At 35.8% G+C, this 26,433-nt stretch overlaps 1 protein-coding gene across 10 annotated transcripts in view; it reads left to right on the forward strand.

The window, feature by feature from the left end:
- Positions 1-11,230, forward strand: part of LOC134749997 (glutamate-gated chloride channel) — a 43,332-nt gene extending 32,102 nt beyond the window's left edge. For 3 of the 10 annotated variants that reach the window (XM_063685470.1, XM_063685393.1, XM_063685168.1), the window contains exons 5-12: positions 510-579; positions 1,025-1,261; positions 2,044-2,178; positions 2,718-2,870; positions 3,148-3,322; positions 5,602-5,704; positions 6,465-6,640; positions 7,662-11,230. In XM_063685470.1, the coding sequence (XP_063541540.1) occupies positions 510-579; positions 1,025-1,261; positions 2,044-2,178; positions 2,718-2,870; positions 3,148-3,322; positions 5,602-5,704; positions 6,465-6,640; positions 7,662-7,701 (1,089 nt within the window). In that variant the 3' untranslated portion in view covers positions 7,702-11,230. Of the gene's footprint in view, positions 1-509; positions 580-1,024; positions 1,262-2,043; positions 2,179-2,717; positions 2,871-3,147; positions 3,323-3,363; positions 3,539-5,601; positions 5,705-6,464; positions 6,641-7,661 lie in introns of all 10 variants that reach the window. The other 7 variants (XM_063685316.1, XM_063685091.1, XM_063685243.1 and 4 more) reach the window with 3 other exon arrangements.
- The last annotated feature ends 15,203 nt before the right edge of the window (positions 11,231-26,433 follow it).

Below are 26,433 nucleotides of genomic sequence, written 5' to 3' on the forward strand. Positions count from 1 at the left end.
ATGTAACATTTGTGTCAATACGCGCCTCGCACTAAATTGTACATTGGCTATTAGGTGCGTTGTTCTTATAACACAATTTAAGTGTCTAAATTTAATTGTAAATATTTAAAATTATTGAGAAACGCGCATAATAGTTGCACATATGAATTCATAGATAACTTAGCTTATTGTCCATTGGCAACACGTTTTAGTAGGCATATTATTGGCACAAATAACATTGCAGTGAAAGCTTTGCGAAAAGTGTACACTAGTAGACATACATTTGGTATGTAATAGCTTTCTGCATAAACAACAATTAAAAAAGAATCAAAAATATAAAAGCTTCTAGACATTTGCACAATAAAGCTGAGAGATAATAGAAGAATGACTTAAGAAGTAGGTCAACATAGATTTAGACAAAACGAGATATCTTCAAGGAGCGTTTTAAAGTCCATTTGCTATTCGCCTTGAGGGTATGTTGTTGTTTATTTTACAAAGAGCAACTGCTATATCTGTTTGTAATGTTTTAGGAATACTCCGTTCAGCTGACGTTCAGAGAACAATGGTTAGACGAACGGTTGAAATTCAACAACTTGGGCGGTACGTAATGCATTTTTTCCAGCTTGGTGTTTATTATGGATGGATTTTATTTCCAAAAGTTGTGTATGATCTCGATATGTATTTTTTTTGCTTTTCATGGTTATGCTTGTTGAATGTATTTTACGATCTTTCTTTGATCGAATTTAAACTATCTTGAGACATTAAGCGGTTCCTTCTCCGGATCTTTCTTTGGTTTAGCTCTATGTCATTTTATTTTGTTTTGTTGTACAGTAAAGAATATTTGTATTGTACACTCATAGTCAAATACTCTATAGCAGTCAAAGTGGCCAAATAGTTCGGTACACCATACTAAACACATGGTGTACCGAACTATTTGACAACATTGGTTGCTACAAAGTATTTGACGCTGTGTAAATAGTGTTTTCGCAATGCTATCTCATCTTATCACAAGTTTATCTGAATAATCTAACGGAGTTTCCCACAGGCCGGCTCAAATATCTAACCCTTACGGAGGCCAACCGCGTGTGGATGCCGGATCTCTTCTTCTCAAACGAGAAAGAGGGTCACTTCCACAACATCATCATGCCTAATGTCTACATCCGGATCTTCCCCAACGGGAACGTGCTGTACAGCATCCGAATCTCGCTGACGCTGTCGTGCCCCATGAACCTGAAGTTGTATCCGCTGGACAAGCAGACGTGCTCACTCAGAATGGCCAGTTGTGAGTACATTGTGTTTATCAAGCCATGATTTAATGATCCCATTTTTCAATCTCAAGATAGGGAATTCATTTGAATATTGCTTTCTAGATTTGACATTAACAATCTAATAAACAAACAGTTATAAGTGAGGTTAAAATTATAAACATATAACCGTATAAATTTAATCTTTTAAATTAAACTAGCTATATAACAAAGTATTATAGAACATGCTTATTACCCGAAACCTCAGAACCTTCTGTCTATAAATCTCACTCATCGCAAACATTATAACATTGATACCATATAGTTGATACATTCAGAAATTAATTCGCAGTAAACTGATTTATGAAGGATTATTTGTCATTACCGGCCGTATTTTAAAATAAAACTTTTACGACATTGTCGACGTTGATTGAATGTCGTGATGCCATATGGTGCCAGTGCCAAATGCATCGTTTGATTTACGAGTTTATTACCCAGCACTCTCAGCAGTTAAGTATACTGAGTTATAAAAAAAATTCCTGATATTTCTAAATAAAATACCGTTAGTTATTTGTAAATATCTTTCTTTTATTTCTTAAAATGATTTCACGAATAAATTGATCGCTTATCGAAAATATTCCCCTATTTATTATTTGTTCAAACCCAATTGGTTTAAACAGAATCAATCTTTTCCTGGATATTACTCTTGCAGTTCTCTATTACTTATTTGATTGGAGACTCGCTTCGCACTAAGAAGGAACACTTACAGCAATATTACTCATAGCCACTCTTATAAAGATAATAAATTTTCACATTCCAGATGGCTGGACAACAGATGACCTGGTGTTCCTATGGAAGGAAGGTGACCCAGTGCAAGTCGTCAAGAACCTACACCTACCGCGCTTCACGCTCGAGAAGTTCCTCACTGATTACTGCAATAGCAAGACTAATACTGGTAAGTCTTGTGGCCAAATTGTCTATAACTATCTACGTAAATGTTCAAATTAATGTGTTATGTAGTTGGTCAAAAGCGCCTAGCCTTTCAAAGATGCATATAGTCAAGAATTTGGGACGCTAGGTGGTCAATTGTAAAGACGTAAGCCACATAAGCTGAGGACACCGGTTCGATTGTGGCCTAATCCACTGAAGGGCTTGGTCATCTTTTCTTTAGTATATGACATATATATATTTCAGTTTATTGGAAAAATTGTTTAACTTTAATGTTATTGAAATGAAATTTACTTTTTTCCTATAACGATTTACTGCAGAAACTTTACAGGATATCCGAAACATCTTGTTATGGTTTGGTTTTCTTTACATCCTTGCCATCTTAGATTAAAGGCTGCATTTTGAACCTCGCTTTACATAGTGTATATAAACCTTTTTTTTTACTAGCGAATTGTAGATTTACAGATTTCGGGTACCTACGTCGTTTCCATGACCTCTTTAAAACGGGTTACCTACGCTTCTTCACATGTTGGTCCGCTATTCCAGGTGAATACAGTTGCCTGAAGGTAGACTTGCTGTTCAAGCGCGAGTTCAGTTACTACCTGATCCAGATCTATATCCCCTGCTGTATGCTGGTCATCGTGTCCTGGGTGTCCTTCTGGCTAGACCAGGGCGCGGTCCCTGCCAGGGTGTCGCTAGGTAAGTCACACCAGAGTTCCAGGCCTACTAACCGCGCTGCCCAATCGATGTTAACCGTTTTCCACCCTTCTACAACGGCCCAATGAAAGGAGCTTCTGCTAGTATAAATTATACTTCCCAACCCTTTATTACGAAAAAATCTCGTTTTTATTTTAAATTCTTCATTTACTGCCTCTTTATGATTTCTTCCCGCTACAATCCTCTCCTTTGCCGCTAAAGTATTCGCGTTTGCAAATTTGAGTTGCGTATTAAATTATATCAATATTTAACCTATAAGGAGTAACAACGCTCCTGACGATGGCGACCCAGTCGTCAGGCATCAACGCCTCCCTGCCTCCCGTCTCCTACACGAAGGCCATCGACGTGTGGACGGGCGTCTGTCTCACCTTCGTCTTCGGAGCGTTGCTAGAATTCGCTCTAGTGAACTATGCGTCCCGCTCCGATATGCACAGGTATGGTTTGGATGTAAAATGAACATATATTGTACAAACAGGAGTAACAACGCTCCTGACGATGGCCACCCAGACGTCAGGCATCAACGCGTCCCTGCCGCCCGTCTCCTACACCAAGGCCATCGACGTGTGGACCGGCGTCTGTCTGACATTCGTCTTCGGAGCGTTACTGGAGTTCGCTCTGGTCAACTATGCGTCTCGCTCCAACAAGCACAGGTATCGCTTGTACATATGAAATGACATGATAGTGCACTAAACGGGGGTGACTGCACTCCTTACGTTAGTGGCTCAGTTAGACAGCATCGGCATTAGCCTTCCCTCGTAGAAAACCATAGATGTCTGGACTAATGCAGAAAATTATTAGTAAAAAGTAGTAGTTCATTTTAATAGTTTTATTATCCGTTCTTACGAACTATTTTGTTTTCTTTATGGCTGTAGTTATTGAGAATAAATATACCGGCAAAAGCCATAAAGATAATTTTATCGGCCCTAAGAGAATTGGCAGAAGACAAGTTATCATTAGTCTAGACTGTAGCTTTTCACAAATTTGGAACTATTCCGAATCATGCAACTAAAGCTGGCCTGAAGAAGGGATGCATGATGAGATTAGATAAGGCAAGATTAAATAAAAATAAATAAATTTTACAAGTCCCTTTATCAATCAGTGTCGAAAACGACACTCGAATTGTATTCATTGTACTCGATTTGTATATGCTGAAAATCTACGCATGATTATTCAGACATCTATAGATTTAGACTTAGAAGTGAATGACTAGATTAGCGATGCCGTGCATTTAAACTGGTTTCTCATCATACCACAATAGTAGCATAGATTACATTTCATGGAGCGATCTTCCAATTGTAAAAAGCTCTTTAAATACTTAGTCTCATGTAATCGCTAAAGCTGGTCATGGTATTGGTACACGTACTGCATATGCAATTTAGAATGCATTTCTTCCTAGAATCGTAGTGTCTTCAAGATTTTTAAATATCATATGTCACCTTTTAGAGACTTTAATCTTCACAAGAATATTAATTCTTCATATAAAAACCCATGAAACATTCGTTTTAGAAATTTGCGTTCAGTCTAATGATAAATAAATATTATCAAAATATTGGGAGGTATAGTAACCAAAACTCGTACGCATTAAAAACGATACTGGAAAGCTTCGTTTTAGTTAAGGTCGCAGGTAAGTTTTTTCCTTATTTAGTTTAAAACGTATTTTCGAAGCTGTATGATAAAATTGATCGAGTCCGTCTGAGCTATCTTTGTACCGATTTGAATATAACAAAGTGAGGGAGTGTCATTCAAATCGATGAATTATAAACGTCATGTTTTATAGAGATTTGACATTAACGATAACATTGACACTTTATCATTGCGAATGCCATGCAGAGTTAGCTTGGTCTGACTCTAGTCTTAAGATACTTACAAACATACAAGAAAATTGCTTTAATGTAGATGAATTTCATCATCATTTATTAAGTAGCTATTTTCGGTGCCATCGGACTCTATGACGATTACCCTAAGGTTATGTGGGGTAAGAGAAACATATTTTATTTTGCTCGGGGCAAGAGAAACAGTACCAGGATTCCTTACATGTGTTTCTTTTGCCCCAATGTTTTACCTTAACAACATTTTTGCCGAAAATGTTTACGCCATAAGCACACTGAGATAAAATTTTGATCTGATTATCGGACTCTCACGTTATTAAAAATATATTTATTCACTATTCAGAACTGTTCTTGAATTTGGAGCCATTTTACCAAATTCCAGTACACCATTAATTCGGTATAATTAGCTAAAAGATTTTTTGCAATATTTAATTTCCGTTCAAAATTTAATTTCGTTCGTTCTTTCAAAATGCTTCGTAAGCCATTTCGATGCAACCGAAAATCGGGTCGCAGCTATAGAATATAAACTAGCATCAGTATGTACAAGATAGTTCATATTTTTTCCTTTAGAAATTTTAGTTGTTCATACACAAATGTTGGGTTCTACTTTATCTTCTTTTAATTGTTAAGGACATGAGGAGCATTAAATACCCGCAATTTAAATAAAGCTAAATTAATAACTTGATTAATATATGTATTTAGAGTCAAATTCTTAAAGTTTAGTCAATCATCGTGTCCTAAACAGTTGAGATTAGGAGAAAAACTTTTTTCAAACTTAGGCCCTAGTTTTCAAGGAGTGCATGCTTATCTGCCTTTGAACTAGCTAGCTGCAATCATAGGACCTATGGTCCCCTAGTACGTTTGACTAATAAAACTATGTGCAGAGAGAACATGAAGAAGACGCGCAGGGAGATGGAAGCGGCCACAGCGAACCTGGACGCTGCCTCGGACCTGTTGGACACAGATAGCAACGCCACCTTCGCGATGGTGAGATCGCATTTGATTTGGACACATAAATAATATCTACTGAGAGTCAGTGGTTAGTCTATAGCCCCCTCCACACTCGTGCGCGAATCGCGGTGCGAAGCCGCGAACGCAGACCTGCGAACTCAACTCCATACTCGCGTTCGCGGCTTCGTGCCGCGATTTGGCACGAGTGTGGAGGGGGCTTATGAAAACGTTTACGCCGTTCTAAGGTATAACTTCAAGCAATAATGTGCTTATTCTTTAAACAACTTAAACGTTGGCGCATTCTGACTCTCAGACCAGTTTATTTTATAGTTTATATCTAAGTCTATACATATACAAATTAGTTATCGACACAACTAGAGGCATGTTATGTCTCATTTATTTAGTACCTGGGTAGTACCTACATGACTATTACGCAATAGATCCAAAACTACCACCCACCTTGTAATATTTATATATGAAACACTAAAATCGTAAAATAATTCGACAACCACTTTGAAATGAACTTATGAAACCACTTATAATTGGCACCCAAAAACTTAACGATTCATGGCCATTTACCCCAAGCATAGTGTTGGGCTAGTTGCACCAAAAACAATTGATGGACCTTAAACGCCAATCTGCAGTCAACTATTACCTTCCTATACAGTTAAATTTTGCGAACATTTAACGTTGACAAATGGTATGGTGCAACTGACCCTTAGTGTCATAAGTAGTTCCTAACATACCGGTACCAAATGTACCCCGTCCGTCCTCCCTGACTGGTCTGCAACTGCAGAAACCGCTGCGCGGCGGCGAAACGAAGATGCGGCAGTGCGAGGTCCACATGAACCCCGCGCGCAAGAACTGCTGTCGCCTGTGGATGTCCAAGTTCCCCACCCGCTCTAAGAGGATAGACGTCATCTCAAGGATCACCTTCCCGCTGGTCTTCGCCCTCTTCAACCTGGCCTACTGGTAAGTCGTTTCACAGTTTTCACACTAGCTATCAGAACCTTGCTACAGCACTGCGCCTACACAAAAGTCGATGGCGTTGGACGCTATTACTAACTCCGATGAACTATGCGATCCTACTCGAAGCATAGATATCGCTTGTATATTTGAAACAGCATGATATTCCTACAAAAAAGATGAAAAAGAGCGAAAATGCAGCAGTGAGGTATCCATATAATCCATATGAATATTGCATGCAAGAAATGCTATCGCATCTGGATGTCAACGTTGTCCCACCCGTTTTGAGAGGATAGGCATCTCAAGGATCACCTTCCCGCTGATTTTCAACCTACTGGTCAGTCTTTTCACACTAGCCAATCTAGTCAGTACCTTGTTGCAGCACTGCGCCTACACCAAAACCAATGGCGTCGGTTGCTACAATCTCTTTTACTGGTTATTCTGATTATCCGATAGTTCGATAACACTATTATAAAACAAAATTACAATGCACCAAAAGAAAGTGAAGGTCTGTGCCAAATAATGCTATAATTATAGCAAAATTATTTGCTATTTGCAACCGTTAGTAAAGTTTTTTTGATTAGGTTACACCTAGTAGTGTAACTCTTTGCCAAGACTAAAGTCGATTCTTTATTCTTTATTCTTTATTGTATTGCAGTCATGTTCATAATACATTAGGTGTTACAGTTTGAGGATGGTAGGTACATGACACCCTGTCAGGGCACTCAATTTTCTTAAGTCTAGGTAAAATTACATGCATCTCATACAAATAGCAATAAAATCTATATTTATAACTTTATATTTTATCGACGTTTATGCAACGTTAAATGTAAAGTTCGTTTAGAAAATTAGTAAAATAATAAAATAATGATGCTAAATATTAAATGTCCAGGTTAATTTATAAATAGATTTATTTATAAATATATATAATCATTTATATGTTGACCGCTGGGTCTACTATATATAAATGAATCAACTTCAGGTGCTGACCTGCTTTAACTTTTTCTATTTTAATATATTTCCTCAGGTCAACCTACTTATTCCGTGACGAGGACGAAGAGAACTGATTCGCGCGCGACGCCGCCGCGGCCCCGCAGCACGTGCGGCTCGCCGTCGCCGTGCTGGCGCCCTACGCGCTCTTCGCGCTCGCCTACGCGCTCTTCCTCCGCCAACGGCCTCTCTCCGAAACCTTCTGTCCCTGCTACCGCCCTGGTACTTGTACGGATTGGCGGAGCAAGCGGGGGTCATCTCCGGCCTCCAGTGTCATGCTCACTGTTAGGACGGAGAACGATGAGCGAGGGCGTAGGTCTTAAGGCTTTAGACTCGTGAAAGCTATAGTTTACGACTTGTTGTACCACCGCCCTGGTTGTCCAGATTGGTGGATCAAACGGCGGTTGTTTCCGGACTCCAGTATCATGCTCAGTTGCTCACTGTTATGATGAAGAAGCGCGACATGAGGGCGCGGGTCCTAACGCTATTAGACTAGTAAAAGGCTGTAGTTTGTGACTTGCTGGGAAATTCGGAGTTTTTACAAGGTGAAATTAAAGTTCTCATGATCTTACTGCAGCTAACTGGTACCTTCTGCCCTGATTATTCTCACGTGCTAGTAAAATGCTTACGAGCGAGCGAAAAAGTTGTAAACACAGACTTTTGAGCTTATACTCGTATTGTTTAACTGGAGCTGTGCCAATAGGTTTAACTACTCTACCTCTAAAATATCAGTCCAGTATCTACTAACCAGTACTTCGTAGCAAGAGCATAGGCACGAATTAATTGAGATTGAGGGACACAAGATTAGTTAGGTTAGGTTAGGGACAGTGGAACTAACAAGAGGCTATCATTAGTTGTTAGTTGGGAAAGAAAATATTCAGAATCCTATGCTGAGAAGTCTCCAGGGTAATATGATAATAAAATCATGATAATAATTACGAGTAACCTAAGCAAGTCATAAACTAGACGAAATGAAATATTTGTTGTGATAACAGTACCAATAACACCAACATTTCTCGTTCTGTTCTTCAAGAATCAGACAAGTTTCACACTTGATCGTGTGAACTTTACACGAAATAAATCATTATTTATCTTCATTTTGAGTCTAAAAGAAGCCGTTCTGAAATTGGATGTAAATATGAAATATGACAAGCTTAAAACTAAGGCAGGCGTCAGGCGCGGGATAATATAGCCTATAAACATAACCTCACATTTACGATTTTGGTTCACTGCGTTAGCGTTAAGTCTTATACATTTACAGTATGTATAAATAAGATAATAATATGTAGATAGAATTATAGATTAATCAAAGGGAAGCGTACTTTCCCTTCGACGGCGGCGCAATGTGTGACATCTGAATTAGTTATAGGTACAAAACATTTTCCTTTTAGAAAAGTTTTCGATAATTTTACCAAAACTCCATGAACGGAGACTTACAGACGTAAGTATTTAAGATATATGATTCGGTTTGCCAGATACACACGAGATTTGAATCCGTATCCCATTTGAAATACCGTTCAAAATCGTGTGGATTAAGGTAACCGCCCTATAAAAGCGTGCATGAATGTGTGAATGTAGGAGTATATTAAGGGTCAGTATATTAACTTATTGATACCGATTACACTGCAATATGAACTCGACTCTATCTCTTATAACGTAGAGTCAAATATCCATCACTTGGGAGTAGTCGGAGAACATACTATTGTAAGAAGGCCTAGTATCGGTAGGTTTCATTCATAATTTATACTAAGTTCTCGTCTATAAGACAAAAGGAATTTATAAAACAATTTAATCATTACCTATAATATATAGAGCATAGATAAATAAAGGTCATGCATTTCTTATTAAAACTTAAATCCGGCTCGAAGGACCATCGTTAAAATGAATATCATTTGAGAATGCCGTTTTAGGTTTTAGTGAGAAATACAAGAGGTATGGTGTAAATAGTTGGGCCTACAAATTTCTACACCTGTGTCGCTCAGTGTACAGAACTCTGTTATCTAAGATGTTTATTAAATTACTAAAATACTCTTAAAATATGTTAAGATATTTCAATATTAATTTATAATCATCTATACTTCGTGTCACTGTAAATAATTTAGACTACGTTAGCGACTCTATTCAATGTTTCCTACGTATCGATGTTTTAATTAAATACTCTTACACTTCTTCACGTTTAAAATATGAACACACATTCACACTTTACAAATATATTGTGAAAGTATCACTAATGCTGTGTTCGTTCGATGTTGGCGTCGACGCCACTTGATGCACCATCGTTTGCTTCCGCGATTCAGTCGCTTATGTTCCATTTACATAAATCGAATTACAGAATAAATATACTATTTGCTCATTTTTCTATTTCCGTCCCTTTTCATTTCCATTGGTCTTGAAGTTTGGGTTGTAATGTAACATGGTTATACTAGTTGATATAAGTAGCGAATACTGATAATTTAGCACGTATTCTTATTTACCTAGATATGTCCCTTATTAGATATTCTTGGCTGTGATGGCAACCTTAAAAGTTACGATATACTTGCCTAATCAAAAACTTATGATTTTTATGGCCTGGCAACACAAGTTTTGATACCAATCTGAATTTATCCGTTAAGTCAATTAAAGTTTTCGAAAACGCATCTACATATCGATACTACAAAGGAAAAAGGCAAAAATAAATCTAACCAAATATAAATGTACAGGACAATTTATGAATGAAATACCGGAACGTTAATTAATATTTTAATTTTATTACTTTAAATAATCGTCACAAACAAATGTCAGGAAACAAATAAGTTTACAAAACTAGTTTCTGTAGATTTATAAAGTCTGTGTTCTTTGCATTTTAAGTATTAATCAATACCTAATTAGTAATGTTTAGTGATGAAAAATATGAATATTACAACTGAGAACACTAGGAAGATGATGATGATGAAATAACAAAGATACGTAATGAAAAACAGCCCATTTAAACAAATATGTATAATCAGCAAAATACAATAATATTACATAAAAAAGAATCGAGTATAAATATTACTTGTAGATACAAAATATTATACAATAAACTATTTATTTACCTTAAAATTCAAAGAACCAGACTATTCACAAAATTTTAGAACATATGAGTTTTTGATAAAATTTAAATAAGTTTTTAAATAAAATGTCAATGATGTAAAATGAAGTGCAACAAATATCCAGCCAATATCCGTTAAGTCATACGATTCGACCAATCAGCGACCGTAAAAAAATCGTTGACCAATCATGATCGTGCAATGACTAGCACCTCACTTCACGTCACTTTGATGACCATAAATAATGGTATATTATCTTGTATCTGTGGTAAGTAATAATGGAAGACATAGGTTTTTGAAATATTAAAAAGTATATGTAAAAAGTTAATTGAAAAGACAAAGCGCAGAATCCCTTGCTCTGTTTATAAAGAGTTAGAGATATGTGCGAGAAAGCGATGACAACAGATCCAATTGATAATATGTATAATACAAAATTAATTGTTACTTTAGCCGATTAGAACCCTTTAAGTTGAAAAGGACGGCATAATGAAATGCGAATTTCAAAAAGTGATTTTTAATAAATGTATACCCATCTGAAGTGTGTTTTACTTCTACGTGATAAAATATTGTCTAGAACTAAATAAATAAAGAACAGCATGCATCGTCGTGTTTTGGGGCGTGGTCGAAAAGTTATTTTTGACAGGTTAGCATCCTCTCTGCTTCGCTCTGAAAAGGACAAAAAAAATACAATTTTAGTTATTTGTGCAAAAAGAGAGGAAAGTTGATTTTTCTTGCGAGTGTTTATATGTATGTTTATATGTAACACGAGATGTAAAATAACTTTGCTCTCGTGTTGCACACATAATTTTTCACCTCAGTAGTGAGAACATATTAGAGGTTAAAATGTATTTCGAATTACACAGAATAGACAGTATTATAATATGTACGATACGATAAGATACGATACGATACGAGACCGGACCGGACCGGACCGGATCGGACCGGACCGTACCGTACCGTACCATAAAAAAAATGTAATAAAAGTATGAAGTTCATGGCCTTCACTAAATTAAAAAGCTACATTGTTTCACTCCCTGGAGTGAGGAAAGTCGCACTTTCCTCACTCCAGGGAGTGACGAAAGTAGGCTTGTTCGAGCTGCTGAGGTGAAAAATAAATTTCTATGTTTTAATGTTTATTTAGGTACAATCGGTAACAATGCCACAGAATAAATAATAGTATTATCATACAGAACGGCCACGCACCGCCCCGCCCCGACTCGAATTACCTCGCCCCGCGACAGAAATCTGGGGGACTTCTGGCGTACTCTCAGTACTATTTTTAAGCAACTTACTCGCACTATGACGCATGACGCGTGTACAGACGTGCCGTTCACACATAGAAACGCAAGTGATTTTTAATGTATAGCGTGTCCGCCCTGTGATAATGGTCATAATGATAAACCACCAGTCAAAGGCTAAAGGATGACTCACGCTAGAAAGGTTCGGGTCCAGCCCGTGGCATCCAACATTTAAATTTTCTATAGAAAGCATCGACCCGGACCCGGTCATCTTTAAAGCGGTGTCAGCACACAAACAAAAAGTAATGTTTAGGGCCTTGATTAAAATGGCGGTGCGGAATGGACGCAACGTGAGTAATTTGTTAGATTTAATGTAATTTCATCTAATCAAGTAATCAGGAAGAAATCCTTTACAAAAAGAAGCGAAATCCCACATCATATTTTATATATCTAATCCCACCAAAAACATTTTCATGTAAAATGTTGCCAAGACAAAACCATAAGGCTCGCACTGTCAAAAAGTTATCAGATATCTTGTAGAGCCAAGCTTCTAACTCTACAAGCCCTTACTTCACAAACTCTACATCTTATCTTTCGTTACTACAAGAACTGTTGTATAATAAAAAAAAACCGGCCAAGTGCGTGTCGGACTCGCGCACCGAGGGTTCCGTATTTTTTCGTTATAGCGGCAACAGAAATACATCATCTGTGAAAATTTCAACTGTCTAGCTATCACGGTTCATGAGATACAGCCTGGTGACAGACGGACAGCGGAGTCTTAGTAATAGGGTCCCGTTTTTACTCTTTGGGTACGGAACCCTAAAAATAATGAATAGTGAATCAATTTTTTACCCTACATCCATGTGACGGTAGCGAAACGGCCTTTTTAGGGTTCCGTTCCCAAAGGGTAAAAACGGGACCCTATTACTAATACTCCGCTGTCCGTCTGTCCGTCCGTCTGTCCGTCTGTCTGTCTGTCACCAGGCTGTATCTCATGAACCGTGATAGCTAGACAATTGAAATTTTCACAGATGATGTATTTTTGCTGCCGCTATAACAACAAATACTAAAAAGTACGGAACCCTTGGTGCGCGAGTTCGACTTGCACTTGGCCGGTTTTTTTATGCTTAATAAGTCCACTATTGACATCATATCCCGAGAATTTTGTTTATAAGTATCTGGTATAATCCAAACCGAAGTTATGAGGGTTCAAAAAAACGACGAAGCGCTTCGAGTAAAGGCAAGTAGTGCCCTTGCGCTTCGCTTTGCTCGTGTTGACGAGGGCACTACCGTGCCCCCAGATATAAGTATGCCATCAATGACATATAAAACTATCCAATAGCCTCACAATACGACCTGTCTGAAAATATTCGCTAGTCGAATTTAAACTATCGTGAGACATATTAACTTAACTAACATATTCGCTAGTGCTAACGCTAATGCGTTTTGAAATTTGTAGGTAATAATAGCTAACCTTTAAAACAAATATCGTTATACTCATGGCTGGGCATGTCTGCCGCATGCACCCTGAAAGGTGGGCCAAAATGGTTACCGAGTGGGACCCACGGAACACCATAGATGGTGCTGGCCGGGGAGCAGGCAGGCCGAAAAGGAGATGGCGGGACGACTTAGACGCATTTTAACCGGATTGGCGGGACACTACAAACGACAGGGTCGAGTGGTGGAAACGAGGGGAGGCCTTTGCCCAGCAGTGGGACACTAAATTAGGCTAGTAAAAAAAAAAATCGTTATACTCGTAGGCCTGAAATGTCTACGTCATGGGGTCCCTCGGTAATTTTATTCCGAGATAAAAGAAGACAATTGCTAATTCCTTAGTGAGCTATGCCTATGATTATTTAAGTGTATTGAAAAACGCGGCTGACGTCCTGACCACTAGACCACCCGGCCATAAAAATCAATTTTACAGTACATATGGTGCTACTTTCTCGCACTAGTGCGTAAAGTGCACTTTTTGTGCATATGTCGAAAGTTTGGGCCATATGTACTGTAAAACGTTGTTCCATACACGTGCGAAAAGGTAATTCGCAACTCGTGTCGATTTAAAACACTCCCTGCGGTCGTGAATATTTTATCGCCACTCGTTTCGAATTTCTTCTTTTCCGCACTTGTATCGAAAATAACTCTAACTATGTCATTTCTCATGCTCTGTAAGAGGGTCATTTTTGTTCTAAAAGTCGTGCAGAAAATTATACGTGTCTGCACTAGAGCGTTTTACGTTCGAAGTACGATTTTTTTAATTTGTTTACGATAAGCAATTGAAATTTGAGTTTAAATGGATTTGTTATACAATTTCCATTCTGATATTTGACTATGAATCTTTTAAAAAACATATGCATTTTACTTTCCTCGTATTCGAAATGAAAAGTAGAGTGTTTAACTCGGGTGAAAGGCATCATTTCAGCCTCGGATTATTGGCGCCTGGCGCCAAAATACCTCGGCAGAAATGAGTGCCATTCATCCCTTGGTTAACAATCTACTATTTCACCTTACGTCCATATGACGGTAGCGAAACGGCCAAGCCACATAATTTGACTTAGGTGTAGTTTTTGAAGTTAGAGCTTGTAGAGTTAGAAGCTTATCTCTACAAGATATCCAATAACTTTTTGACAGCGCGAGCCTTATGGTTTCGTCTTGGCAACATTTTACATGAAAATGTTTTTAGTGGGATTATATAAATTATGAATTTATGACGTATAACACATTCACAGACACTGGCAGACTTTTCTTGTTCTAACTCTACTAGAATGTAAAATTAATTTTTATGCAAGTTTAAATTTAAAATGTAACTATTATTTTTTTACTTTACCGATCAACCGTGAGAAGAGAAGAAAACGCTAAGTGGCGAACGCTACGACCTCGACGTTTCTAGCGTGAGTCACCTTTCTTTTCTTGATGGACTTGAGGGCGGTGTTGCCCGTAGCCAATGTCACGTAAAAGGGTAGGAACAAAATAAATGCTCTTAGAGCACGACGCTGTTCGGTGATGGTTCGGTGGTTGTTGTAGTTGTCTCGTAAAACCGATAGCTGGATTTTACGAGAAGCACGTGGACTACCGGCCGTTGACTCCAAAATGGTGGTTAAACACGCTTTGAGATTAATTCTCCATTCACTGCACACTACCACATTAAATTATTGTATAATAAAGCTATCGATATTACACTTTAAACAATATTAATGAGCAAAAAACAAAGGAATTAATCACGAGGCTACTATCAAGATGGCGTTCGAACCGGAAGTCGTGAGTCACCTTTAGGCGTTGCATATAGCACATTCACAATTTAAAAAAAAAACCACGATCATAAACCTACCTCAATCAGCTTATAGATGGCCAGTAACGTCTCCCCAGATTTACACCCGTCGTCTCTTCCAACAGCCCTCTTTCCCCAGTTGGGCGTGAAAGTCAACTGCGCCTGCGTCATGGCCAACATGGCCGCCAGCACCAATAGGAACACTCCGCGCATTTTACCAGAGACAAGTTTCCCGCGCGCTTACAGACTCAGAGCTTTTCACCGCCAGTCCAGACTTCGGAATGAGCGGTTTCAGCCATACGCGGGTTTTTATATTATTCCGAAGTTATCATGAAGTTTTTATCCGGCTTCGCAAATCAAGTGAAGCCTATGTCCAAGTTTTAATTGGGATGCAATATCGTGGGTAGAACGTCGTTATTAGATTTCTTATTTAAGTCTTCGGCGGTTGAAGACTGGATGTGATAAATAGTCATAGGTACTACGAGTTAGACGTTGGAACATAATATCAGAGGCATCTAAATTTACATTTGGTATAGGGTCATTGCGCCAGTTTTCGTCAAGCTCTAGTTTTCGTCCATTTGACGAAATTTGAATATAAACGTCCATTGTTGCACAAGTTTGAACCTATTGTAATCCTTAATGTCTTAACAATATATCTATCTACATAAAAATTATATTTCGCAAGTAGAAAATTAAAAATGAAACATAGTATTTTGTACGCTTACCCAAAAACACACTAATCAAATATTTAGCCATCATGCGGGTGAAGCCGTGCCAACTAACTAGTAAAGTATCTTATAAACAAACAACCCTACCAAAGGAATTTAATAACTCATCGTCCAGCACGCCAAAACACTCGTAAATCTCATATTTATGATTATAACCTTGCCCTTTCATACTCCATACTTACATGAAATAAAACTATGAAACGGATTATAACGCGTATATTGAATTTTATAATACATCCTGACGTTTCGGACCCTTTACAGAGTTCGTAATCAACGGGTGACGGGTGGGTGAGTAACTATCGCGGTAACCGAAGACAGTATTATCTACATACCTACAGTCGAATTTACATATGTATAATGTACTCACGCCCTATATGGCCCTTATAATATATAGACAGTTAGATTTTTATTGGTATTAATTATGCACTGTCAGTTACATATTTAATAATAATTACTTACAAAATGATAATAAATTTAGATTCACATATTAATATTTTTAAAATGCACATAACTATGAATTAATAATGTCAACAATTATATAATTCAACTTTATTAAGAAAATAATAACAATAACATAAGATATATTTCCAATTACAATACAAAATTACACAATTTATTTGATATAATATAAAGAAGTATTCGACTCGTTAGTCTGACGGTTGTGACATGGCTACGATCCATACTAATATTATAAATGCGAATGTCTGTCTGTCTGTCGTCTGTCTGTCTGTCTGTCTGTCTGTCAGTCTGTGTGTTACCTCTTCACGCTTAAACCGCTGAACCGATTTAGTTGAAATTTGACATAAAGATAGTTTGAGTCCCAGGGAAGGACATAGGATAGTTTTATGTCGGAAATCATCCCTAAAGAGGGTGAAACGGGGGGTGCAATTGAGATACTTAATGAATTGCCTGTTAATCGATGTAATCAATTAAGCATATGCTCAAATTTAGTGATTGCTATTAGACATATTAATAACGGGTCACTCATGTATTTTAAGTCGAAAAATAAAAACCCCCGTTATTAATATATGTAATATGTTTGTGTCTCACGGAAGTTTTGTTATTAAAATTGCCATTAGACTTTATCCAGGCGCTATACTTACTTTAGCTGTTCACTAATTCTACGCAGACGAAGTCGCGGGCAAAAGCTGGTAAATATTATATTTCCAAGAATCCAACTATCAAACACATTAGTTTTATTAGTACCTTTCTAATTAAAACATATTATATATGAGTGGGATGAACCTTTCTTAATAAAGTATTGTACTTTCTCTACCTAACTAATTCTATTAGATATTTTCGGTATCTAATTAATTAAGAACCAGGATTTCCTTGTCAATTTCCTTCCTTCATAAAAAATAATAACCGATCATTTGACATGCGTAACATACCGATATCACCCATTATAGCTAATCAGTCGATAAACTACTGTAGCCTTTAATTTTGGCTGTTATCAAGTTAGGTAATCGTCAAGGTTAGTTTCGGTAAAAAGAGTGCAAAAGAAAACAAAATGGAAGCTCAAAAGGGCAACTTTAATACCGTTATCTGAAGGACTAGGTACCTATTATTTTTACAGACCGAATTTAATCTCTACATATAATATAAAGTTATGCTCGCACGAGCAACTTTGTTGCCAGGCGATTTATTTGTATCTTTACGACAAATAAATGCGCGAACGAGATCGACTTTCGTGTCCGCAACTATTTTGTCTCTCACATCAAGCCTATAAGTATGAAAGTGCGCGCATGTTGCGACGCGACAAGCGGGTGACTTTCTGAGGGCCTACCGCGAACCACGTTCGACGTGTTGCCTTAATTTACAAGTGCGACAGAGAGGCAACACGTCGAACGTGGTTCGCGGTAGGCCCTCTGGCCGACCGGCGACTTATTTGTCGCCCGTGCGCGCACTTGCATTGAAACCAATAGGGAAGGAGACAGTTTCGTCGCGGGCTTGTCACCGAACCCGCGGACAAAAAAGTCTCCCGGGAGTCACGTCGCTACGTGTGCGCACTTTCATACTAGTCCATGGACTTGATGTAAAATATAGTCACGGCGACAAAAGTTGCTCGTGCGCGCATACCCTAACTGTTGCTATCTAAGAAAACACTAATGATGCCTAAAGATAACGTAGTTTTTCATTGTTTAAGTATATTTATACTATACTTATCTCAAACTACAAAAAGCTACCTAGGGTAATTTCGCTAGTTTTCGTTACAGGGAAGAGTTAATATTTTTAAATTTACGAAATATGGCTTTAGACCAGCGGTGGAACAAAAATGGGTTTTGATAATATTAAAGTTTCTTCTTTTTCGATATGTCATTGTTAGCATGTTAAATAAGACTTTCGTAAAAAGTTAGAAATTTTTAGGGTGAGCGTTCGGATATATTGAAATATTTTAATTTTTGCTAATAACTTTGTAAATATAAAATTAAAGTTACAAAAAACTTTAACATATTTAATACCACTTTAATTTATACACAATATTCGGTTTTTAGAAATCTGGAACATGTGCTTTCTGGTGAACTTAAAAACATGAATTATTTTGTAAATAAATAATTAGAGTAGCTGATATTGCAAAATTACGATATTATGGATCAGCTTATTATACCTGTAAAAAATTAGAAATGTAGACAATGTGCTTCTCTAGATATTGATTTCTGGTTAAGCAGTATAGCCAATATTGAATTAAAGTTTGTAGAGTTAATATTAAACGGTCATGACAATGATCTTAGTTTCCACACAAAATATTAGAAATATAAAATCAGTGCGTCACTAAATACTGATACGTATGCATTCCGTGCTTATATTTACGTTACATTTCAAACGCGCGGCATGTTCGCGCGCGCCGCGCTGTGCGCCGCCGAGGCAGCGATCAAACGGTATTGATATATAGATCAACGGGCTAGCGGGTAACCTAACCTTGCCAGACGCGTGCAAAATAATTTTTCACAAAATTCAAAAAAATGTTCTAAAATCAATCTGTAATTTTTAACCGACTTCAATTTCATAGAAGGAGGAGGTTCTGTATTCGGTTGTGGCTATTTTTTTTTTATGTATGTTCACCGATTACTCCGATACCCGTGGTCCGATTTGAGTAATTCTTTTTTACAGGTTAAAATTAAGTATCTAAATGGTCATAAAAGTAATAAACCAGAACATTTGGTCGTGTCGTATCTTTAACCGTGCCAGGCGATCTAAAAAGTATGGCACTTACTTGCACGCAAAATTAAGTTTGTTTACTATACAAATTGTATGCATTACAAAGTTATCTTTGCACGCAAAATTAAGTTTCTCTACTATACAAAGTGTATGCATTGCAGTTATTTTTGCATGCAAAATTATGTTTGTCTACTAAACAAATTGTATGCATTACAAAGTTATTTTTGTAGTACAGTAAATTAAAGACCACTAGGTAGGGTGTACAGTCAGCAATACTATTCGCTTAGCACCTTTGCATACAAACTTCTATACAGGGGTGGTATCTTTTCTCTGCAGCTGACTGTACAATGTGATTGTAACTATGAGGATGGTGTATATTTATGATATATGAGGATATTTCTATTAAAAGTTATGTTAGATTTTGAAATTTTTATATTGAGTATATCTACTTATATAAAAAAATTGAATTTTGGTTATGGAATTTTATATTATATAACATACAAAAAAACACAACAATAAACAAAAAAAATAGGGCTGTATCTCCTAAACCGTCCGTCGCAGCGCAAAAATAATAAAATGTTCGTTCCCCTTTAAATAACACTTAATATATAAAAAACACAATAAATAAATAAATATTATAGGACATTCTTACACAGATTGACTAAGTCCCACAGTAAGCTCAAGAAGGCTTGTGTTATGGGTACTCAGACAACGATATATAAAATATACAAATACATAATTACATAGAAAACATCCATGACTCAGGAACAAATATCTGTGTTCATCACACAAATAAATGCCCTTACCGGGATTCGAACCCAGGACCATCGGCTTCACAGGCAGGGTCACCCACTAGGCCAGACCGGTCGTACAATGAAACACAAAAAGAAAAAAATATCTTTACACGGCTGTATCTCCTAAACCGCGCGTCGCAGGACAAAAACAATCATCAAATTTTCGTTCCACTTTAAGAAACCCTCAATTAATATTAAAAAAAAAACAAAAAAATCCGAAAAAATCTTTATAAGGCTGTATCTCCTGAACCGTGCGTCGTAGCACAAAATAATAAAATTTTCATTCAACTGCAGTGGACCCTTCATTAACATTAAAAAAAAAGAAAAAAGAAGAAAAAAAAATCTCCTAAACCGTGCGTTGTAGAGTAAAAATAATCTAGTTTTCGTTCCCCTTTGAGAAACCCCTAAGTAACATACAAAAAACACAATGAAAAACAAAAAAGAAAAAAACAAAGAAAAAATCTTTATAGGGTTGAATCTCCTAAACCGTGCGACGGTTTATAGGTATAAAAAAACACAAAAAATCTTTATAAGGCTGAATCTCCTAAACCGTGCGCCGTAGCGCAAAATAATAACATTTTCGTCCGCCTGCAGTGGACCCTTAATAAACATTTAAAAAAAAACAAAGAAAAAAAAACAGAAAAAATATTTACAGGGCTGTATCTCCTAAACCGTTCGTTATAGCGCAAAAATAATCAAATTTTCGTTCCCCTATCAGAAGCCCCTAAGTAACATACAAAAAACACAACGAAAACATAAAAGAAAAAACAAAGAAAACAATCTTTTTATAGGGCTGTATCTCCTAAACCGTGCGTCGGAGCGCAAAAAAAGTAAAATGTTCGTTCCCCTCTAAGAAACCCTTTTTTAATATGAGAAAAAACAAAAAAAAAACGAAAGAAATATTTACACGGCTGTAGATCCTAAACCGTGCGTCGTAGCGCAAAAATAATCAAAATTTCATTCCACTTTAAGAAACCCTTAATTTACCTATATATTTAAAAAAAATCTTTACAGTACATATGGTGCTACTTTCTCGCACTAGTGCGTCAAATAGCACTTTTCGTGCATATGTCGAAAGTTTAAAGGGCCATATGTACTGTAAAACGTTGTACGATACACGTGCGAATAGGTAATTCGCAACTCGTGTCGATTTAAAACACTCCCTGCGGTCGTGTTTTAATTTATCGCCACTCGTTTCAAATTTCCTCTTTTCCGCCCTTGTATCGTAAATAACTATTATAAGGCTGTATCTCCTAAACCGTGCATCGTAGCGCAAAATAATAAAATTTTCGTTCCATTGCAGTGGACCCTTAGTTAACATTAAAAAAAAGAAAAAAAAAACAGAAAAATATCTTTACAGGGCTGTATCTCCTAAACCGTGCGTTGTAGCGCAAAAATAATCTAATTTTCGTTCCCGTTTGAGAAACCCGTAAGTAACATTCAAAAAATACAATGAAAAACAAAAAAGAAATGTTTGTATCTTTTAAATATTAAATATTAATTTTTAAATATTATTAAAGTGGAACGAAAATTTAATTATTTTTGCTCTTCGTTCCGACGCACGGTTTAGGAGATGCAACAACCCTATAATTTCTTTTTAGTTTTTCATTGTGTGTTTTGTATGTTACTTAGGGGCTTTTCAAAGGGGGACGAAAATTAGATTATTTTTGCGCTACAACGCACGGTTTAGGAGATACAACCCTATAAAGATTTTTTTTAATTTTTTGTTTTCTTCTTTGTTGTTCGATTATGTTTTTTGAATGTTACTTACGGGTTTCTCAAAGGGGAACGAAAATTTTATTAGTTTTGCGCTACAACGCACGGTTTACGAGATACAGCCCTGTAATAGTACATTTCGATGCTAGTGCGGAAAGTATGTCATTACCTCACGAGTACCGAGATATCTTGATATCGGGGCGAGTGAAGAATGACATTTCCGCACGTGTATCGAACGACGTTTTTTAATAAAGTTGCGAAAAAATAAGAAAAACAACAAGTAAGGAATTCGAAACTTTTATATTATTAATTCTGTGACATTATTGACATTGACATTATGAAGAGGTGTTTTTTTAACTTTTATTCGACTAGAATGGATTTTGTTATTATTATTGAACCCACTTCATACAACATTGTAGACATTGTATTGTTTTACAAATATAAAACATTGTACTATTAGTATTACCTAAATATCGTTATTAACGATTATTTGAATATCGTATATTTATAAAAACAATATCGAATGTTGCCTTTGGAAACTTAAAACATTCTTGCAGTAAGAAAAAACGCCTCTTCTTTGACAGGCGTTCCGTTCCATTCAGACAACTTATTAAGAACGGTTTTTCAACGTTAAAAAATAAACGTGTTATAATACTTATATAGGTAATGATGAAGAGGTAAGTAATAAAATACGAAATATGCATATTTTTCGTATTCTTACATTAACAGTAGATTTTTATGTTAATTACGACGTTTAAAGGAAACTATATTAACACTCATCAATAAGTAGTCGTGAATTGGAACAAGTATAAATTTAAAAAAATTGGAAAAGTAAAAAGCACTAGTTCGCGAAACGTCGTAATCAACATAAAAACCTACTGTTAAAGTAAGAATACGAAAAATATACATATTTCATATTTTATTACTTACCTCTTCATCATTATAATACGTCTATTTTTTTATATATTGAATATTGAAAAACCGTTCTTAATAAGTTGTCTGAATAGAACGGAACGCCTGTCAAAGGAGAGGCGTTTTTTATTTCTGCTTTAAATTTCCAAAGGCAACATTCGATATTGTTTTTATAAATGTACGATACACAAATAATCGTAATTAACGATATTTGGGTAATAATAGTACAATGTTTTATATGTAGAATTGTCTTATAGAACATGCATTAAAAAAAATCTTTCATTGAAGTGGGTTCAATAATAATAACACCCAGCTAAAAAAACACCTCTTCATAATGTCAATGTCAATGATGTCACAGAATTAATAATATAAAAGTTTCGAATTCCTTACTTGTTGTTTTTCTTATTTTTTCGCAACTGTATTAAAAAAAACGTCGTTCGATACACGTGCGGAAATGTCATTCTTCACTCGCCCCGATTCTTATCTCGGTAATCGTGAAGTAATGACATACTTTTCGCACTAGCATCGAAATGTACTATTCTGTTTTTTTTTTTGTTTTTTTTTTTAATGTTAACTAAGGGTCCACTGCAATGGAACGAAAATTTTATTATTTTGCGCTACGATGCACGGTTTAGGACATACAGCCTTATAAAGATTTTTTGTGTTTTTTTTAAATATATCAATTAAGGGTTTCTTAGTGGAACGAAAATTTGATTATTTTTGCGCTCCGTCGCACGGTTTAGGAGATACAACCATATAAAGATTTTTTCTTTGTTTTTCTTTTTAGTTTTCATTGTGTTTTCTGTATGTTACTTAGGGGTTTCTAAAAGGGGAACGAAAATTAGATTATTTTTGCGCTACAACGCACGGTTTAGGAGATACAGCCCTCTAAAAAAAAATTTCTGTTTTTTTTTTCTTTTCTTTTTAAATGTTAATTAAGTTTAACGAAAATTTTATATTTTACGCTACGACCCACGGTTCAGGAGATACAGCCTTATAAAGATTTTTTTGTTTTTTTGTTTGTTTTTTTTTTTTAATATTAATTAAGGGTTTCTTAAAGTGGAACGAACATTTGATTGGTTTTGCGCTACGACGCTCGGCTTAGGAGATACAGCCGTGTAAAGTTCTTTTTTTTCTTATTGTGTTTCATTGTGTTTTTTGTATATTAAAAGTGTTTTTAAAGGGGAACGAAAATTTTATTATTTTTGCGCTACGACGGACGGGTTAGGAGATACAGCCCTATATTTCTTTTTTTGTATATAATATAATATAAAATTCCATAACCAAACTTCAAATTTATATATAAGTAGATATATTTAATATAAAAATTTCAAAATCTAACATAATTTAATAATAGCGTCGTAGCGTAAAATAATAAAATTTTCGTTCAACTTAATTAACATTTAAAAAGAAAAGAAAAAAAAAAGATTTTTTTTTAGAGGGCTGTATCTCCTAAACCGTGCGTTGTAGTGCAAAAATAGTCTAATTTTCGTTCCCCTTTGAGAAACTGCTAAGTAACATACAGAAAACACAATGAAAAACTAAAAATAAAAACAAAGAAAAAATCTTTATAGGGTTGTATCTCCTAAACCGTGCGACGGAGCGCAAAAATAATCAAATTTTCGTTCCACTAAGAAACCCTTAATTAATATATTAAAAAAAAAAAACACAAAAAAATCTTTATAATTCTGTATCTCCTAAACCGTGTGCCGTAGCGCAAAATAATAAACATTTTCGTTCGCCTGCAGTGGACCCTTAATAAACATAAAAAAAAAAAATAGAAAAAAAAACAGAAAAAAATATTTACAGGGCTGTATCTCCTAAACCGTGCGTTGTAGCGCAAAAATAATCAAATTTTCGTTCCCTTAACAGAAGCCCTTAAGTAACATACAAAAAACACAATAAATAACATACATCATATATATACACCATCGTCATAGTTACAATCACATTGTACAGTCAGCTGCAGAGAAAAGATACCACCCCTGTAAAGAAGTTTGTATGCAACGGTGCTAAGCGAATAGTATTGCTGACTGTACATCCTACCTAGTCTTTAATTTACTCGTCTTTAATTTACTGTACTACAAAAATAACTGTAATGCATACAATTACTTTAGTAGACAAACTTAATTTTGCGTACGAGTAAGTGCCATACGTTACTTTTTAGATCTTCTGGCAAGGTCAAAGACCCGACCAAATGTTCAAGCTTATTTTTTTGTCACTATTTAGATACTTAACTTCAACCTGTAAAAATTATAGATTGCCTCACGAACATTTTTGGAGCCCTAAAAAAATCTTAAAAAATATAAGGGTTGATTTAGCCCCGCTACCCTGCAGCCAGACCTCCAGTGCTGAGTTAGGGTATGATAGGAGAAGTATCAGGCAAATTTTTAGCTTGCCTCAAGGACCTACTCCAAAATGTCTACCAGCTCTCGGACCACTAAGTAACTACAAATAATCAGTCCACATAACAAATATTTTGTACTCATTTTGAAGTCATAATTACATTAATTTCACGTAATATCGGCATCTATTTATGTGCACGGTAAACAAACTAATAGACCAGCGGTGGAACAAAAATGGGTTTTGATAATATTAAAGTTTCTTCTTTTTCGATATGTCATTGTTAGCATGTTAAATAAGACTTTCGTAAAAAGTTAGAAATTTTTAGGGTGAGCGTTCGGATATATTGAAATATTTTAATTTTTGCTAATAACTTTGTAAATATAAAATTAAAGTTACAAAAAACTTTAACATATTTAATACCACTTTAATTTATACACAATATTCGGTTTTTAGAAATCTGGAACATGTGCTTTCTGGTGAACTTAAAAACATGAATTATTTTGTAAATAAATAATTAGAGTAGCTGATATTGCAAAATTACGATATTATGGATCAGCTTATTATACCTGTAAAAAATTAGAAATGTAGACAATGTGCTTCTCTAGATATTGATTTCTGGTTAAGCAGTATAGCCAATATTGAATTAAAGTTTGTAGAGTTAATATTAAACGGTCATGACAATGATCTTAGTTTCCACACAAAATATTAGAAATATAAAATCAGTGCGTCACTAAATACTGATACGTATGCATTCCGTGCTTATATTTACGTTACATTTCAAACGCGCGGCATGTTCGCGCGCGCCGCGCTGTGCGCCGCCGAGGCAGCGATCAAACGGTATTGATATATAGATCAACGGGCTAGCGGGTAACCTAACCTTGCCAGACGCGTGCAAAATAATTTTTCACAAAATTCAAAAAAATGTTCTAAAATCAATCTGTAATTTTTAACCGACTTCAATTTCATAGAAGGAGGAGGTTCTGTATTCGGTTGTGGCTATTTTTTTTTTATGTATGTTCACCGATTACTCCGATACCCGTGGTCCGATTTGAGTAATTCTTTTTTACAGGTTAAAATTAAGTATCTAAATGGTCATAAAAGTAATAAACCAGAACATTTGGTCGTGTCGTATCTTTAACCGTGCCAGGCGATCTAAAAAGTATGGCACTTACTTGCACGCAAAATTAAGTTTGTTTACTATACAAATTGTATGCATTACAAAGTTATCTTTGCACGCAAAATTAAGTTTCTCTACTATACAAAGTGTATGCATTGCAGTTATTTTTGCATGCAAAATTATGTTTGTCTACTAAACAAATTGTATGCATTACAAAGTTATTTTTGTAGTACAGTAAATTAAAGACCACTAGGTAGGGTGTACAGTCAGCAATACTATTCGCTTAGCACCTTTGCATACAAACTTCTATACAGGGGTGGTATCTTTTCTCTGCAGCTGACTGTACAATGTGATTGTAACTATGAGGATGGTGTATATTTATGATATATGAGGATATTTCTATTAAAAGTTATGTTAGATTTTGAAATTTTTATATTGAGTATATCTACTTATATAAAAAAAT

This window comes from Cydia strobilella, chromosome 1, assembly GCF_947568885.1.
Source record: "Cydia strobilella chromosome 1, ilCydStro3.1, whole genome shotgun sequence".
NCBI classification, from domain to species: domain Eukaryota; kingdom Metazoa; phylum Arthropoda; class Insecta; order Lepidoptera; family Tortricidae; genus Cydia; species Cydia strobilella.